The 15,233-nt window shown below is 43.3% G+C and overlaps 2 protein-coding genes across 9 annotated transcripts in view; one reads left to right on the top strand and one right to left on the bottom strand.

Moving 5' to 3' along the window:
- LOC113011690 (dynactin subunit 1-like) overlaps window positions 1–1,923 on the top strand; it is a 33,303-nt gene extending 31,380 nt beyond the window's left edge. For all 8 annotated transcript variants that reach the window (XM_080293961.1, XM_080293958.1, XM_080293956.1 and 5 more), the window contains one exon: window positions 56–1,923. In XM_080293961.1, coding sequence (XP_080150087.1) covers window positions 56–193 — 138 coding nt within the window. In that variant the 3' untranslated portion in view covers window positions 194–1,923. The remainder of the gene's footprint in view (window positions 1–55) is intronic.
- Window positions 1,701–15,233, bottom strand: alms1 (ALMS1 centrosome and basal body associated protein). The gene is made up of 18 exons (XM_026151326.2): window positions 15,096–15,233; window positions 13,758–13,890; window positions 13,312–13,423; window positions 11,349–13,206; window positions 11,083–11,242; window positions 9,744–10,913; window positions 9,404–9,519; window positions 7,898–8,996; window positions 7,681–7,800; window positions 6,573–6,728; window positions 5,380–6,341; window positions 4,924–5,041; window positions 4,448–4,627; window positions 3,242–3,486; window positions 2,899–3,064; window positions 2,658–2,715; window positions 2,450–2,549; window positions 1,701–2,237 (listed from the first exon to the last, which is right to left on the bottom strand). The coding sequence occupies exons 1-18, from the start codon at window positions 15,108–15,110 to the stop codon at window positions 2,193–2,195; spliced, it is 6,813 nt and encodes a 2,270-aa protein (XP_026007111.2). The 5' UTR covers window positions 15,111–15,233; the 3' UTR covers window positions 1,701–2,192.

Raw genomic sequence — 15,233 nt, 5'->3', positions numbered from 1 at the left:
AGGGTAAATACTTGTGAATTTAAAGTTCTAAAGCCGACTGCTTTTCTGTGTTTAGGTGAAGGAGGAGAAGAAGGGTGACACTGTGCTGGTGGGAAGGGTCATGGTGCCGTGTCCCCGCGGTCAGGAGCAGGTCCACCGCCTCGTCCTGTCACAGTCGGAGCTTTGGCGAGTTCACAGTCTGCTGCGGACCTAAACATCACATGCCCCGCCTTCCCGCCAGCCGCACCAAAACACTCCACCACCATCAGCTTTTTCTCCAGGGCCAAACAAGTCAAACCAGGAGGCTTTTTAGGTTATTAGCTATGAGATTACAACCTGCAGCTCTGGCATCAAAGTGCACAGGTGAAGGCTAAAACGTAGAAATATAGAAGTCTGAATTTGTTAGTCGACTGACAAGCAGCTTATTGGCAACTGTGTTAGTCATTGTCACATTAAGTTTTGAAGACTGAGAAGTCTTCCTCAGATTTTTAGCGTTTTTAAATGTCGAGGGTTTTCATGTGTTATTTGAATATCAGTGGAATCTACACTGATGGCTTGAAAAACATTTATTGTAATTATTCCTATTTTAAGACATTTTAAAAGAACTGAGAAAATAACTGGGGAGATTAACTACTAGTGATTACTTTCAGTCCAGGTCAGAGGCTAAAGAGAAGGACTGTTCTGTTTTTTCACACAGCCAAAATCAGACTGCACATCTTTGCACATGTGACTTGTTTCAGGCAACTCTGCATTTGACTGAGGCCTTGCTGGCTGTAAATTGGAACCTGGATGATGAGATTGTGATGCCATCCTTGTAATTTACGTCTAGATTTTGTTTTATGGCCAGAAAAACAGAGATACAAGCGACAATGCTCTTGCATGCTGCCCAGATTCACCAAATCTATGTAGTAGAAAATGAGCCAGCCTCCTCCTGCACCCTGGTGTGGTTTATATTTGGCCAGAACATTGGATGTTGTTTCATATTTCCCGTTTGCAGTTATTGCCTAACGAGATGTGAAGAATCATGAGCCTGTGCTGTAAACTTTCATGAGGTGTCACAGTGACGTTCTCCGTTTTAAGAACATTGCTGTAAAAGGAAAGGAGCACTGAAATGATGGATTTGCCAGTTTAAGTGAGCGGGCATTGACACGGTTTTTTTGGGGGTTTTTTTGCACATTTAATTTAAATACTGAGCCTTCTGAAGTTAAATACAAACTGAGGGTTTTAGTGTTTACCTCTGTGGCTTTGCTGGCTGCACAGAACAGAAAAATAAAACAAAAACATTAAGCTCAGTGGTTTTCCTGAAATTCTTCTGCAGATTTACACACAATCTGGCTGCACTTTAGCCAGAGCATTACATGGTTTAAATGATTTCACATATACTACACTTTTGGTGTAACCTGTAACTGTGTACTTTATTGGCTTGGTATAAATGACACACTGGTCGCACTGGTGATATTCGACTGCATTGCTTGTGTTCTGCCGAGCTTCCCGTTGCTGTAGATTTTGTAAACTTTGTCCGAGCCTTAAACCTGCAGAGAGCCTTTTGGTAAAGATCAGTCACCTGCCTTATTTTCAATTTGTTTCAACCAAACATTGTTTAAGCAAAGCAACATCTTTGCCAAAGAGTCTTTGTTTTTCTTCTCTTCACATCTGCCATGTTTGATTTTCAAGGAGCTTTTAATTTATTATTAATTTGTCTAATAGACTGTTTTGTTTACACAGTGCTGTCATAACTTGAAGTTTTATTTATTAATGGGAATCTAAGTAACTGTAGTTAAAGAGGGAAATGCAGACATCTCTTATTTATTGGTTGTAATATTTATCTGTGCTCTCAGTGAGCAGCTGATGTACTGAAACTGCAGCTTGTCTTACCTTTTTCCTTGTGTGGCTTCTTGCTCATGCACAACCAATAACTGATCAATAAAGACATTAAAACAAGCATTTCACAGTCTTGAATCTACTGTGGGTTAAGCAAAAACAATAATTTACATCTAAAACATGTAAATTTGTTCAAATTTTGTTTATTTTAACATAAAAACATTTTCTAGTTGCGAATTTGACCTTAAAAACAAACAAACAAAAACATCAGAGATGTTTCCATTTAAATGTAATTCTAATTTCAACATAATCTTTAAATTAAAAATATGTACATTAAAAGTGTAAAAAATAGTTTCACGTCGTTGATTTCAATATCCAGTCTCTTGTTCTGATTATTGCCACGCTGATCTTCTGCCCAGGAGTCTGTTTGTGATTCTCTAAAAGAGACACAAAACACAGTCATTGATTCGATTCACACAACGTTACAGTTTGACACAGCAAGCAGTCTTAAAGACATCTGTGGTTTCAATCATACAAACTGCTTTAACACACAACTTTCTTCTAATTTGAGCGCGTGAGGCTTATTTATAGGAACATGTAATTGGAGTGCTCGAAGCACGGACACATGAATGACAAAAGGTGTTTGTACCTTGTTGAAAAGTTGTGCATTCAGTCGGTAAGTGTGATACTCTGCTTTCCTTCGTTCCTCCTCTCTCCTCCTCTGCACCTCTGGCAGATTCTCGTATATCCTGACGGAGAGACAGTGTTCAGTAGAAGATAGACTGACACTGATACTGTGTGAGGTACAGTTATGGTTCTGATGTCGTCACATAAAATGAATCATAACAGCAGCTTACTGTTTGGACCTCTGGATCATCTCCTTCCTGGGAACGGCCCTCTGGAGCAGAGCAGCGCCTTCAGAGAGAGAAACAAACCATAATTAAAAACTAACTGAATAACTCTCTAAGCTAAATCAAAAAAGACCTTATAGTCCCTCAGGTAACATTTACTGGATATAAGAAGGACAAGTGGACAGATTATCAGCTCAGTAAACTAAAAGTTCTTTGAGCAGCATCCATCCCCTCCGCTGTTTGGTACCTGCAGGCCTTGGCAGCCTCCCAGCTCCTCCTGGGTGGTTAAATAGATCCCCCCTCTCTTGGATTAAAGCAGCTTGTAGCTTCCTCTCCTCCACCTGCAGAAACAGACGATTCACCCTCTGCATGGACCGGGAAATAAACTCTGGACGATGCATCTCCAAGGCCTCCTGCAAAGTAACAGGAAACCGACAGTGTTACCTTTTTAATTGGTATTATGATGGTAAAGTTTATCTTGCTGACACCCATGATAGAAGCCTTTAAGTAGGTAAGTTACACGTCTGAAATTCAAATCTTTTCATACAATTCCTACGACTATAATTCTCTAAAGAGGAATATAAGCTAACCTGAAGTGACATGTATGCTGGACCAGAAGACATCATGTGTTTAGGATCAGGCTCCGGCTCCAGTTCAGGCTCAGAGTGATGTTTGTTTGTGTCCTCATGCACTTGTCTCTGTCTGAGCGGCTGTCTCCATGGGTTGATTCTGCTGTACGGTTCAAACCAGGCGATGTTTGGTCTCTCTTCCTCCGGCTGGTTCTCCTTCCTTGCCTCTGACAGCAGGCCGTCAGCAGAGATGAACCATGAAACGGCTGAAAAAGCCCACAGAAAAAATTTAACCAAGAATAAAACAGGGATTTAATTTAGAAAATGAAAATTTACAGTTAGCTACAAACGGGGATGGGCACCGGTTCTAACATAAACGGTAGTAACCAGACCGAAAAGCAGCGCACATTTCCTGAGATTTTTTTCCCTGAGATGCCGTACACTTTTAATTCTAGCCAATCATTTTACCCTTGCAAGCGTAGTAGGCGGGCCCAGGTACATATGTTCTTTTAGAGCAGAGCTACAGATTAAAAATGTCCAAGGCGAAGCGGTCAAAGTCTGGCTGTACTTCACAGCAAAAGATGCAAACTCAGCAGCCTGCAACAAGTGCTTTAAGGTGATACTGTGATACTGTCAAAGGAGGTAACACCTCGAATCTGATGAAACACCTGGCGAAGCATAGCGTTATTTTTAAAAGCCGAAAAATGCACCGTATTTGATAACTTGCTGCAAGACCTCACACCGAGTGCAGGTGTGGGGTGTGCACCTGTTATCGGACCCGGAGTTAGCAACATCCCCCAAGAACCCGAAGACGAGAGTCCTGGCCCCTAGCCCTGCCAGTGTAGCAGAAATGATGATGGATGATGATGGCAGCAGCAGCCGTTCTTCTCTGCGTGAGTAGCTTAATGTTGTTCGTGTGTATTTTACGTTGAGTAGGCTAACCACGTTATTACATTAATGCACGTAAGGTGAACTAGCAAACACCGTCGTAGTTACATGCGGCTGTCTTCTTGTTTGATGGCAGATACTCTCTTCACCCTGGCCAAAAAGGCTAAAATGACCAAAGAAAAAGTAGAAAACAGCTAAACATGAGAGGTTTTTGGACAAAGTTTGTGTTCTCCATTCTTTAAGCACCGGCACCGTTTCAAAAGTACTGGTTTGACACCGGTATCGATAAAACCTAAACGATACCCACCCCTAGCTACAAATCGTTGCTAGTTTACAAACCTTTAGGGTAAGGCTTTGGTGGGGTTCTCTTGCTCCTCCTCCGCCCTCCTCTTTCTCTCACTACGCTGGACGAAGACAACGAGATCTGCTTGAAAGCTCTAGCTCCTCCCGGGGAAGGGAACGTGGTTCCAACATCTCTGGTGTGTCGTCGAGTCCCGTTATGAACAATCTCCAGGTCACCTGTGTGAATTTGGACTGAATGTATATTAACTCCATCACATGTGCTTCACTCGTGTTAAAAAACACTCCTGCCTTATTTTCAGGAGAAAGCCTTAAAAGCGTGACAAACACAAATGAATACATTTTATGCCAAGGAATTTTAACAGAAATGTAATCTTAGCACAGACGATTTCACAAAGATTTTACAGCACCAGCAGCTGGTGCCAATAAACCTTTACAAAAAGGACCAGAATGTTCTTGTATATCACAATTTTAACTAAATCTGATGAATCAGTGGGACATGCGTCTTCTCTGACCTGCCTGGATTCTTTTGTTCACCAGTTTAATGGCCTTCCTACCCGGCAGACTCCGGGAAGGCCCGTGGTGTGAAGGGACGCTGTAAGTGCTGGTCGACGATACAGAGTCAGCAGCAACCTGAAGACGAATACAGTAACATCAAATGTTATAAAAAGTTATAATTTTTCACTCACCTGCCACTTTGTTAGGTAATGTTCAACTACTCATTATTGTAAATATCTAATTAGTCAATTATATGGCAACAACTTTGTGCTTTTAGGCATGTGGAGATGGTCAAAATGACTCGCTGAAATTCAAACTTGTTGGTACCAGACGGGCTAGTCAAAGTATTTCAGAACTTGCTGATCTACTGAAACACAACCATCTCTAGTGTTTACTTTTGCTTTACAGATTAGTGAACATTCCTTAAGATCGGTTTAATAATCTCTTACTCAGCAGCACGCAGATATACATACCGACTGATCAGTGCTGGTTGTCACTGACAGTGCAGAGGCGTGAGGAGGCTTTCTGTTTCTTCCTCCACTGTCCTTCCTCTCTTCTTTTTGCTTGTTGATGGTGTTGTACAGTTTACTGAGGCTTGGGGCGCTTTTCAGGTGCTGTACTTTGTGGGGGCCAAAGACTCGGATCAGTCGGGCTGTGTCCACAGTGGACATGGAGCCAGACGTGGTAGACAGGGTCTCCAACACATGTCTGTCTCTGGGAGAGGCGTACTGGCTCGGGGAGGAGCTGTGGGAGAAGCTGGAGGTGAGGGAGGCATGGCTGCCATCCTCTGTAGACCGGCAGGTTTCATCAACACGAAAGCTCAGTTGAATGGGAGATTCAGTTTTTCTCTGTCCTCTTAATTTACTCCCATCTTCTCTGACTTCACCTCCTACACTCCTCTTAATCTCCCCCAAAGTCTGCTTTATTTCTTTCTTCCTCTTTGACACATCCTCTCTCCTCCTCTCCTGTTCTGGATGATAACCAGTCACCTTCTGTGCATCACACACATTAAATCCCCTTGCACTTTGAATAAGGCGAGAAAGGTGCTCTAAACGCTCCAGAAGTGATGCTTCTCTGTCACTGCTGGGATGCAACTCCTCCGTGGTCCACTGATCGCAGAACTTTTGCCACAACTGGTCCAGAGGGTGCTCAGAACCCCTCTGCTGCTCGCTTCCTGTCTGAGGCTCAGAGGTTTGGACCCAGTGATTGTTTCCTTTACCGTAGTCCATTTCAGAAATAAACGGCTGAAACCTCTCAGGGTGAGACTCGCTTTGATGGTGTTGGGTGAACTGGATTGGGCTGGTCCCCTGGTCTCTCTTGAAGGTTTCTTGATTCCTCAGTAACGATTCCTCGATAAAAGTGACAGAAACCTGAGAAGAAGGCTTTAGTCTTTGGCTCACAGTCTGCAAGCTTTTATTCGATGTTGTAGAGGCATCTGTCAGGAGACACACACACAGAAAAATTACACACAGTAACAGGACACCAAGAACCAGCTAGTTTTCAGACACAAAACTGTCCAACTTAACATTTACAGCAACTTCAAAAAAATTAATGAACTCACATGATTACCTTTTTTCCACATACTAGTAACATAATGTTTCAGAATCAAACCAAAGAAATAAAGGAGGTATCCAGTGTGAATATGCATGCGTCGTGTTCAGGTTACCTCTCTTCCTATTTTCTTGCATGGTCAAGTTGGCAGTTTTCAGCCTCTTGCTGTAGATGCCCTCTGTGTGTCTGATGGTCACTCCGCGGTCCAACCCTGGGTCCTTGTTCCCGAGGACGTCACTGCTAAAGTGAGGAGGCACGGCGTCGTCTGAGCCTAGTTAGAATTCAATACTCTCTGTTATCTCATGAGGAGTGGCATTCAGAGCAAAACACGACTATTCTTCTTGTAAAAGCAAAACAACAACAAAAAAAACCAGTTAAAAAAAGTAAGCGAAATATTTTGGGTAAATATTTTGAAAAGATGTTCAGGGACAGCCTGCGCTTGTCGTCTCAGGGTCTCAGCCCTGCCTTTGTTTCACCCAGCCCCTGAACATGAATAATTAATGTGCTGCTTGGTGTACATTACAAAGAACCAGCTGCTACCCATTCAAGCACAGGAGAAATGAGAGCTCACAATTCAATTCCCAGCATGCCTCTGAATTCTTATTTCTAATCCTTTGAACATGTTTTACAGCTTGCAGTGTGATTTACGAAAGCATTAAAGATGCAAAAATGGCCCCAAAAATTCACGTTATAGACATAAATAATATATTTTATTAATAATATATATTAACAGACCTCTCTGCATTGAATCATATCTGTTATTAACCTCTGTCTCTCTTCCACAGCATGTCTTTTATCCTGTCTTCCTTCTCTCACCCCAACCGGTCGCAGCAGATGGCTGCCCCTCCCTGAGCCTGGTTCTGCTGGAGGTTTCTTCCTGTTAAAAGGGAGTTTTTCCTCCCCACTGTTGCCAAAGTGCTTGCTCATAGGGGGTCATATGATTGTTGGGTTTTTCTCTGTATCTATGAAGCGCCTTGAGGCGACTTATGTTGTGATTTGGCGCTATATAAATAAAATTGAATTGAATTGAATTTTGTTCAAAGAAAAGAAAAAAACCACCCTAAACTCACCAGGTATGAAACTGTGGTTTAAGATCTAACAGTGTGAACAGACTACAAGCTGCGAGCTGAACTGCAGATGTTAAAATCCTCATCTTGTGACACTTCAGCACAGCAATATGGGAACAAGGCTGAAAAAGAAAAAAAAATCTGTGATAAATGTACCTGTGTGGGTGCTCTCCATGGTGGTGTCAGATGCCTCTGTGGAGGAGAGATCAGCCTCTATGTGAGGGACATAGAAGACCTCCTCACTGCCATGAGGTTTATAAGGCAGCAGGACAGGCACTGAAGTAGGAGGGAGATGCAGTTGGAATCAGTTGGTATTATGACTGATGTATTGCTGAAATTACAGACAATTAAAAAAGGGAAAAAAAAAAACTACCTGGGGTTTCGGTGTTAAAGGGTCTTGTTGAAATTTCAGATCTTTCACGTGGTGTAAAGGGCTGTGCAGACGTGGTGGTCATCCTCTCCTGAGGCACAACAGTTTTAAAAACAGTAGAGCTGTTGGATCTTTCAGGCAGCCGCTGTCGTGATGGCTCTCTGGTGTCGCACCACTCAGGTGGACTGGACAAACCGACACCTTCATCCGGACTGCTGGCGGCTGATAAAGAATTTGTCCCCCTGAGACATTCATTAGGTGGCAGCCTTGAGATTACATCAGCCTGACTGGAGTAGACTATAGAGGTGAAGCTGGGATCTGTAGCTTTGGGGGGCAGAGTGAGATCGACATGTGAGCTGTGACCTGTATGGGCGGAGGTTTCAACTACAGATGAGTCTGTGGCCTGATCTAAAGCATGACTAACACCCATACCAGAAGCAGATAACTTACTATCTGGCCTGAATGACTGTGTGCTGTTGTATCTGACAGTCACATCTACTTTATCTAAACCCTGTGAGGGAGGAAGCGGCTCTTCAAACTGGCCTCCCTCAGTGTCTTGCCTCTTCTGATTGGCTGGTGCAGACTGAGTCACATTTTGATTCGTGCTGTGCAAACTGTTACTAGGTCCATGCACTGATGATTGTTCCCTGGTTGTTGTTTGTAGTAAATCAACCCCATGCTCTTCAGTCAGTTGCCTGTCTGTTGTTGTGGTTCTGACGGCTCCTGATGAGAGCTCGGTCAGGCGGAGGGGCTCTGGGGCTGGGCTGATGGGAGGTGGGGAAGTGGAATTTGAGGGGGAGGTGGAGCTTCTGTGGGTGGCGATAGTGATGGATGTGAAGACCTGAGGTTTTTTAGTAGGAAGCGTCACTCCTTCTCTGGCAGCAATTTCACACACTCGAGCTTCTAGGTCTGACTGAAGAGCAGTTTGTAGCAGTGTCCTGGAGTCGCGGGTGGTCCTGCTCAGGCTGTGCAGCAGCTGGATTGGCTCATTTATAGCATCCCTAGGAACAGCAAACGTCTCCGCAGATTGAGATGGATCAAGCTCCCTCGAGATTTTAACACTGGATGCTACACTGCTCTCTGTATCTGTGCTGAACTGGCTCTGAAAGAGGCAAAAAACAAGTCTGTGTCAAATAGGGAGACCAGGAAAGGACATTGTTGGTGTTATACGTGTTCTTCATTCACCACACATCAAATATTTTTGCACTGCAAACCTGCATGTGAACCATAACTGGTGACAGTTTTATTATTATTATAATTTGTCTACAACAAATTAACATTTGCCCACAGCAGTCCTGCAACACACCAGTTACCTTGAGTATGAGAGCTGTCCAGACACGTTTAGCAGATGATAAATAAACGTTTACACAAATTTAGTTTAAAATGCATACAAACGTACGTATTTACATTTTATAATTCACTATATTTAAGTACATTGCTACAAATTACATACGGCGGTTGCCTACTTTGTAAAGTGCAGTAATTAAGAGTCGTTCTTATAATAATTACCTTTATGGGATTTTTTAACAGCAGTTCTCGCTTGATCTCTTCTATCCGCCTTCTATCTTCTTCGTCCAGCTGCAGAGGCTCACACTGCTGTCCTGATAGCTTCAGCTTAATCCATTCTGCAACATTAAGACACGCTTTTTCATCTGACAAAGACGTCTTTGATGTCTTAAGCTACAATTTAAATAGGATCACAATTTAAACTAGATCAAATCTAAACAAATCTGAAGGGTCAAGTTGTGCAGCTAGTGGTCAGTGCGGCAGGTGAATTTTTGAAATTATCTAAAATGTTAAAACCTTAGATGTAAGAAACTCATTCATGAGTGTATGTTAATTGTTTTACCTCTAGCTTTGCTCTCCTCTTGGTCTGAAATGCTCGGTGTACTGGAGACCATGGTGGATGGAGATTCACTCTGCAGCAACTTGGCCACTCTGGCTGTCAGTGAGCTTTCACAGCTCCCATCACTCATCACTCCTTGATCAGCATCCTTGAGGATGGGTGAGGAGGACCTGCTCTGTGAAGCACCTTCAGAGGGAGTGTTTTCCTCCTCCTCCTCTGGGACATCAACTGAATCTGTAGGCGTAGAAGTGAGCTCTTGTGTACTCACAGCTGGTGGAGGTTTGATGGCCACCGGCTGTGTGGGGGCTTTGTCAGGAGGTGCAGCACTGCAGCCCTCAGGCTCTGTCCGGAAGGCTGATTTGGAGAGGACAAGTGACATCCCTGCACCATTAACATTGCTATCTTGTGGTGTTTTGTATGCCACTTTGGTTGGTGCAGTAAAAACAGCTTGTGTGGATAAATAATCAGATTGCAACGATCGATTTACACCTTTCTGACCAAAAGAGCTTTTCCTCATCTTCTCTGAGGTCAGCATGGAGTCAGAGGAGGATCTGGTCCAAAGCAGTGAGGAACATGTTCTTTGGTCTCCAGTTGTAGAGGACGAGGACAAATCCTCAAGTCTGCTGGTTTTCTTCTTCAGTAATGGGGATATGTCCTGATCGGGGAGAAGACGGGGGCTAATGGGGGAGGTTGAGGAAGCCGCAGAAGACCCAGTGGACATTATGGTCTCTGTATGAGAGACCAGTTTACGGATTTCCAACAAGGCCTTGGAGCTAACGAAAGAATCTTCTGCACTTTGATCTGCACTACGACTCGTTTGTAAAAGCAACTCCAAGCTTCTTTCTCTGTGCCTCTCCTTGACAGCTGGTGGCATGTCAGGGTTAAATTTGTCTTCTACCTGGCTGATTCCCCCACTGCTGCTTAAACTGCTGTCCTTCTGCTGTTGGCAAGGCTGCGGTATGGAAGAACGAGTGTTTTCATTGGGTGAGGTGTAAGGTGCCAGTTTGTGTTTACTCTGTCTAGCTTCTGTATGTGATGTAGGAGAAGTCCACCTGGCCTGCTCTGGGATAGTTGCCGCTGGACAGAGACTGTCCAGGCTGAACGGTATGGATATGCTGGAGTCTACTGACAGAATGCTGGACTGGGAAAACTCCTCTTTGTGGGGACTGCCACCTGAAAACACAATACCATATTTCAAACTGTAAAACCCCTCAAATTTGGGTACTTAAATGGGTGTGTGAACAGGATATATGACCATATTTTCATTGCCTGAGGAATTTTTAAAATCTCAACAGCTTTTCATAAAAGTAAACTTGTAATAGTAATTGTTGAGGTTAGATACCCTCGGAGGGTTGAGTGCTTTTAGTTGGGGTTCCAGTAGATCCTTTAATTGTGCAGAACTCAGTGGGAGAGAATTCAGGCTCTCTGATTGGTCCCCTGGGCACAAACGGAGTCAGGATTGTAGATGGAGACTGGTCTATACCCAAGTTACGAAGATACAACTGGAAAAAAAAAACAAAAAACAGAGAGAAGACCAGATAATAAAGTGTAAGTCTAAACATAGAGTATTTTTCCCAGGTTGTTTTTTTTTTTTTTTTTTTAATTTACCGGAATTCGTTCATCAATGTTGAGCTCTCGAGGCTTGGGGAGAGGTGGTGTTGACAGTTTTGAAGTCCACGAGGGTACGTAGTTATCAATTTCTAGGCTGACAACAGATGACGTCCCAATGGAAGTTCCTAACTTTACCCCGCTGCAACTATCTTGAGAACTCGAAAGTGTCAAGTCTCGATCAAGTGACACATCACTGAAGTGACCGAGGCTTGTGAGATGTGAGGTTTGAATTGTATTGGTTTGATCATGATGATGAGCATCATCATCCTGGTTTTGACTCTTGTCTCTTTCTGAAGGGCTGTTGATCTGCTGATCTTTTTGAACTGACATCACAACTGTGCTAAGAGAAGAGTGAGACTGTGACCTGCCTAGGGGTGAGGCAGAGGGTGGTACTGCAGACCCCGTGTTCTCCTCATCAGCAAGAGCACTGCCCACTGCCTCCGTTCTTCTTGGAGAAGAATAGCCAGAAGGTGCTGTTGAGGAGGTCTGTGTGGCAGCACCTGAAACAAGAGGCTGCTGTAAACTCCTAATCTTCTGACTAACCAGTTCATTCAGGCTGCCAGATACTGCGTCATAACCTTTCTGTTTAGAGGGGATGCTAGAAAATCCCTGCAGTGACAGTCTATCAAACAAAGACACCTTGCCTGAACTCTGATTTGCCCTCCACGCATCTACTTTCTGCATATAGTTTAGACTTGGGAGGGACTGGACTTTTGCAGAGGCAGCATCCTCTTGGCACTGAGTGGCTGTGTTTGTGTTATGGGTGCAAACTACAGGAAAAGCTGGTTGTTGAGAAATTTTTGTGACTGACTGATAAGAGTTCTCTTTACTAGATTCAATGGAGGAAAGGTGCCCCAATTTATCCTTAACACTGGATTTGGTTGGGGCATTAAAAATCCCTGGAGTGGACTGAGACTGTGGAAGAAAACCCAGGTAGGAGCCATCCAACCCTGTATGGTTTCCTGAGGACCAGAGGTCTTGCTCTCTGCAAACCCGTTCAACACCTGTTGAAAATGGCCCTGTCCATTGCATACCAACCACATTTGTTCTACTCGCACTTGGCTTCCCCTCAGACATCTGTTTGAGATTAGGTGTGAGAGATGGACCAGGTGGCGTAGGACGTTTTTGCTGTCTGTTTTTGGATTCAGCTTCAATCCTGCTGCGTTTCTCTACTTCAGAGAGCAGCTCTCTATGTAACATTTCACTACTCTCATCAGGCTGAGTACTGCGGGAACCCACAGTGATGTTAGACACTTCAGATAACACTGTTTGTGGTTGGTCAGGATCTGAAACTTTGTGCTGCTGTTGTGTCTGCTGCTGGGGAAAAGAGACTTCACCTGGAGGGTGTTCTCTTACATCAGTAGTTTGCTGAGTGGTCAGTTCACAAACCTCAGTACTTTTAGACTCTTCTGTAGAAGGCTCTGTTCTCTTCACAGAGGTTTCAGAGGCAGAGGAAGTAGCACTGCTATTGCTGCTAAGCATCCCAACATCTTTCTGCAGGAGCTTCAGAAGATGCTGAGCAGGTATATTCTTACTCAGAAAGAAAGTCTCATCTTCAACAGGTTCTCCTTCTAGCTTTGCTCCAGGTTTAATCAAGGTCTCTAGGTCCTTCTCTCTGCTACTCATATCAATGACAATCACTGGGGGATGAACCCTTTCCTCTCGTTTACTTTGCTCCCCTGGTGATAGACTGTGCTGAGAGAGGGAGCAGCAGCTGCTTTCTCCTTCTTCAGAAAGGATGCTTGCCTGGGCCAATGGGTGCTGGGATAATGAGCCACGCTCAGAGGTACAAGTGGTGTGATCCTGGGATAAAAACTGAAACCGCTCTGAAGCCATGGAAACATCAGGGTATGCCCTTAAAACGTAAATAATAATTATCCATCTACATGTTATACATTCACACAATATGTAGAAAACTATGCACACAGAGCAAGCGATTAAGATGACTTTTTTTTCTTACCTTAGAGGGGCAAATTCTGTCTCACTTTGTTGTAATAAAGAAAACTCAGTGAGGTTGTGATCAACTCCAGGTAATAGGGAAAGGGCTGGAGACATGTTACTGTCCTGAACATCTAACAGAAAGTGCAGAATGAACACACACAAATAAAAAAAGCAGCAATCTAACATAAAACTATGGTAAGACCCATCAGTGTTGGCAGCCTCCTGTTGTCATGAATAAATCATACATCAAACAAAATCTGTTTGATGACAAAGTCAAAGTTAAGTGGGCTGAGACACTTGCAAAAGATGAAGAGATTAAAGCTCTGCTGACACTCCAGTAGTATACAATCTGCAAACTCTACTTTGTCTATACCAAATCTACCAAATGTATCATGCAGAGGAAATAGGGGTTTAATATACTGATAGCATTGCAATCTACAATCATTACTGTGTTAATATCCATACCTAACTGTAGAGCAGGTGTTCTTGGCTGCTGAAGTTCAGAATGTCTTTGTGTTCCTAGTTGGCTTATGTGTGTTTGTCCAGCAGAACGGCTCACATCTTCATCTGCTGTCAACTCAGGAGATGCTGCCCTCCTCTGTGAAAAGAATCACACTTTAATTCTGGCAGCATTTCATTTATAGGAGGTCCCGCATTACTACATGGTGGTTTGAGGGCATCAAACGAAACTGAGCAATCAATAACTCTGCTTGAGACAAGCCAATGTCTGTTGAGAAAAACGTCTGTTACTTGATGAGCAAAGTGGAAAGCAGAAAGTTCATACATTCATCCCATGCAGCTCTGATTCCAGTTTGATTACACCAGTATTACACTGTTGTCAGTCAGAAGTCAGAGGAAAATTCCCAGACTGATTTGAGCTGATAGGAAGGCAACAGCAACTCAAACAAGTGTTTGTTACAACCAAAGTATGCAGAAGATGTACAATACATGAAACCTTTAACAAATAAGCTACGGTAGGACCAGCAAGACCAGACCACGTGCCTTTGGTATCACAGGAAAGCAAGAAACTGAAACCAAAGTCTGCAACGGGCTCACCCAAACGGGACAAAATAAGACGAGAAAAACGTTGTTTGGTTTGGTTTCAGGTGGGTCCTTTCTTACCAAATGAGCATCATTTAAACACCGCAGTTTACCTGAGTATTGTTGCTGATCATCTCAGTACATAATACAATTATCGACACTCTTCTATTTTGGATAAAGAACACGCTCTTCTCCTCGTTTCTTCATTCGTAAAATTTTTGGAGTTCTTCCTTTTAGAAATGATGGTGGATAGCTACAGACTGTAATGATCCTCATAGCAAGTCTGTGTTTTTTTTGGTTTTTTTTTAACTATATAAACAAAGCATTATTGTAATCTAACATCTCTATCTCAGTTAATTTTATAAACAAATCTGCGGTTTTTCGAGTCGGCACATTAGCAGCATTTAGTCATCAAAGTGATTTATTTATAACTAACAGACTAAATGGACTGACAAACTAGAAGCAACAGGTTACATTTAACCTGGTGTAACTCAAGAGACTAACCATTGACTAATGTGCATATTCTTTACGTTTGTTGCAACTGGACATGGAACAAGGAACATTATACTGGAGAGACTTGGGTAACGTTAAATGCTAGTTAGCAAAGCGGTTAGCATTTAGCTAGCTAGCCAGCTAGCTACTAATATCGCCAACACTGTGATTATATTCACATTTCCCGCCTTGAGAATTACTTTAAAGGCTCCCGAACCACGAGTTCCAATATTATCACACCAGAAGACAAGCTGCAATCGTGCAAATTACCTCTGGAGGTTCCATGCTGTCGTTTTTGTTGTTGTTGTTGTTACTGCTGACAGTCCGCCACAACGAGCGCGCCTCCACCTTTTCCTAGCAACAAGGGGCGTTGCTAGGAAATACAAGCTCCTCAGCAAGGGACGTTCT

Source organism: Astatotilapia calliptera, chromosome 19 (assembly GCF_964374335.1).
Source record: "Astatotilapia calliptera chromosome 19, fAstCal68.1, whole genome shotgun sequence".
NCBI classification, from domain to species: Eukaryota; Metazoa; Chordata; class Actinopteri; order Cichliformes; family Cichlidae; genus Astatotilapia; species Astatotilapia calliptera.
This window is presented reverse-complemented; position numbering and strand designations above follow the sequence as displayed.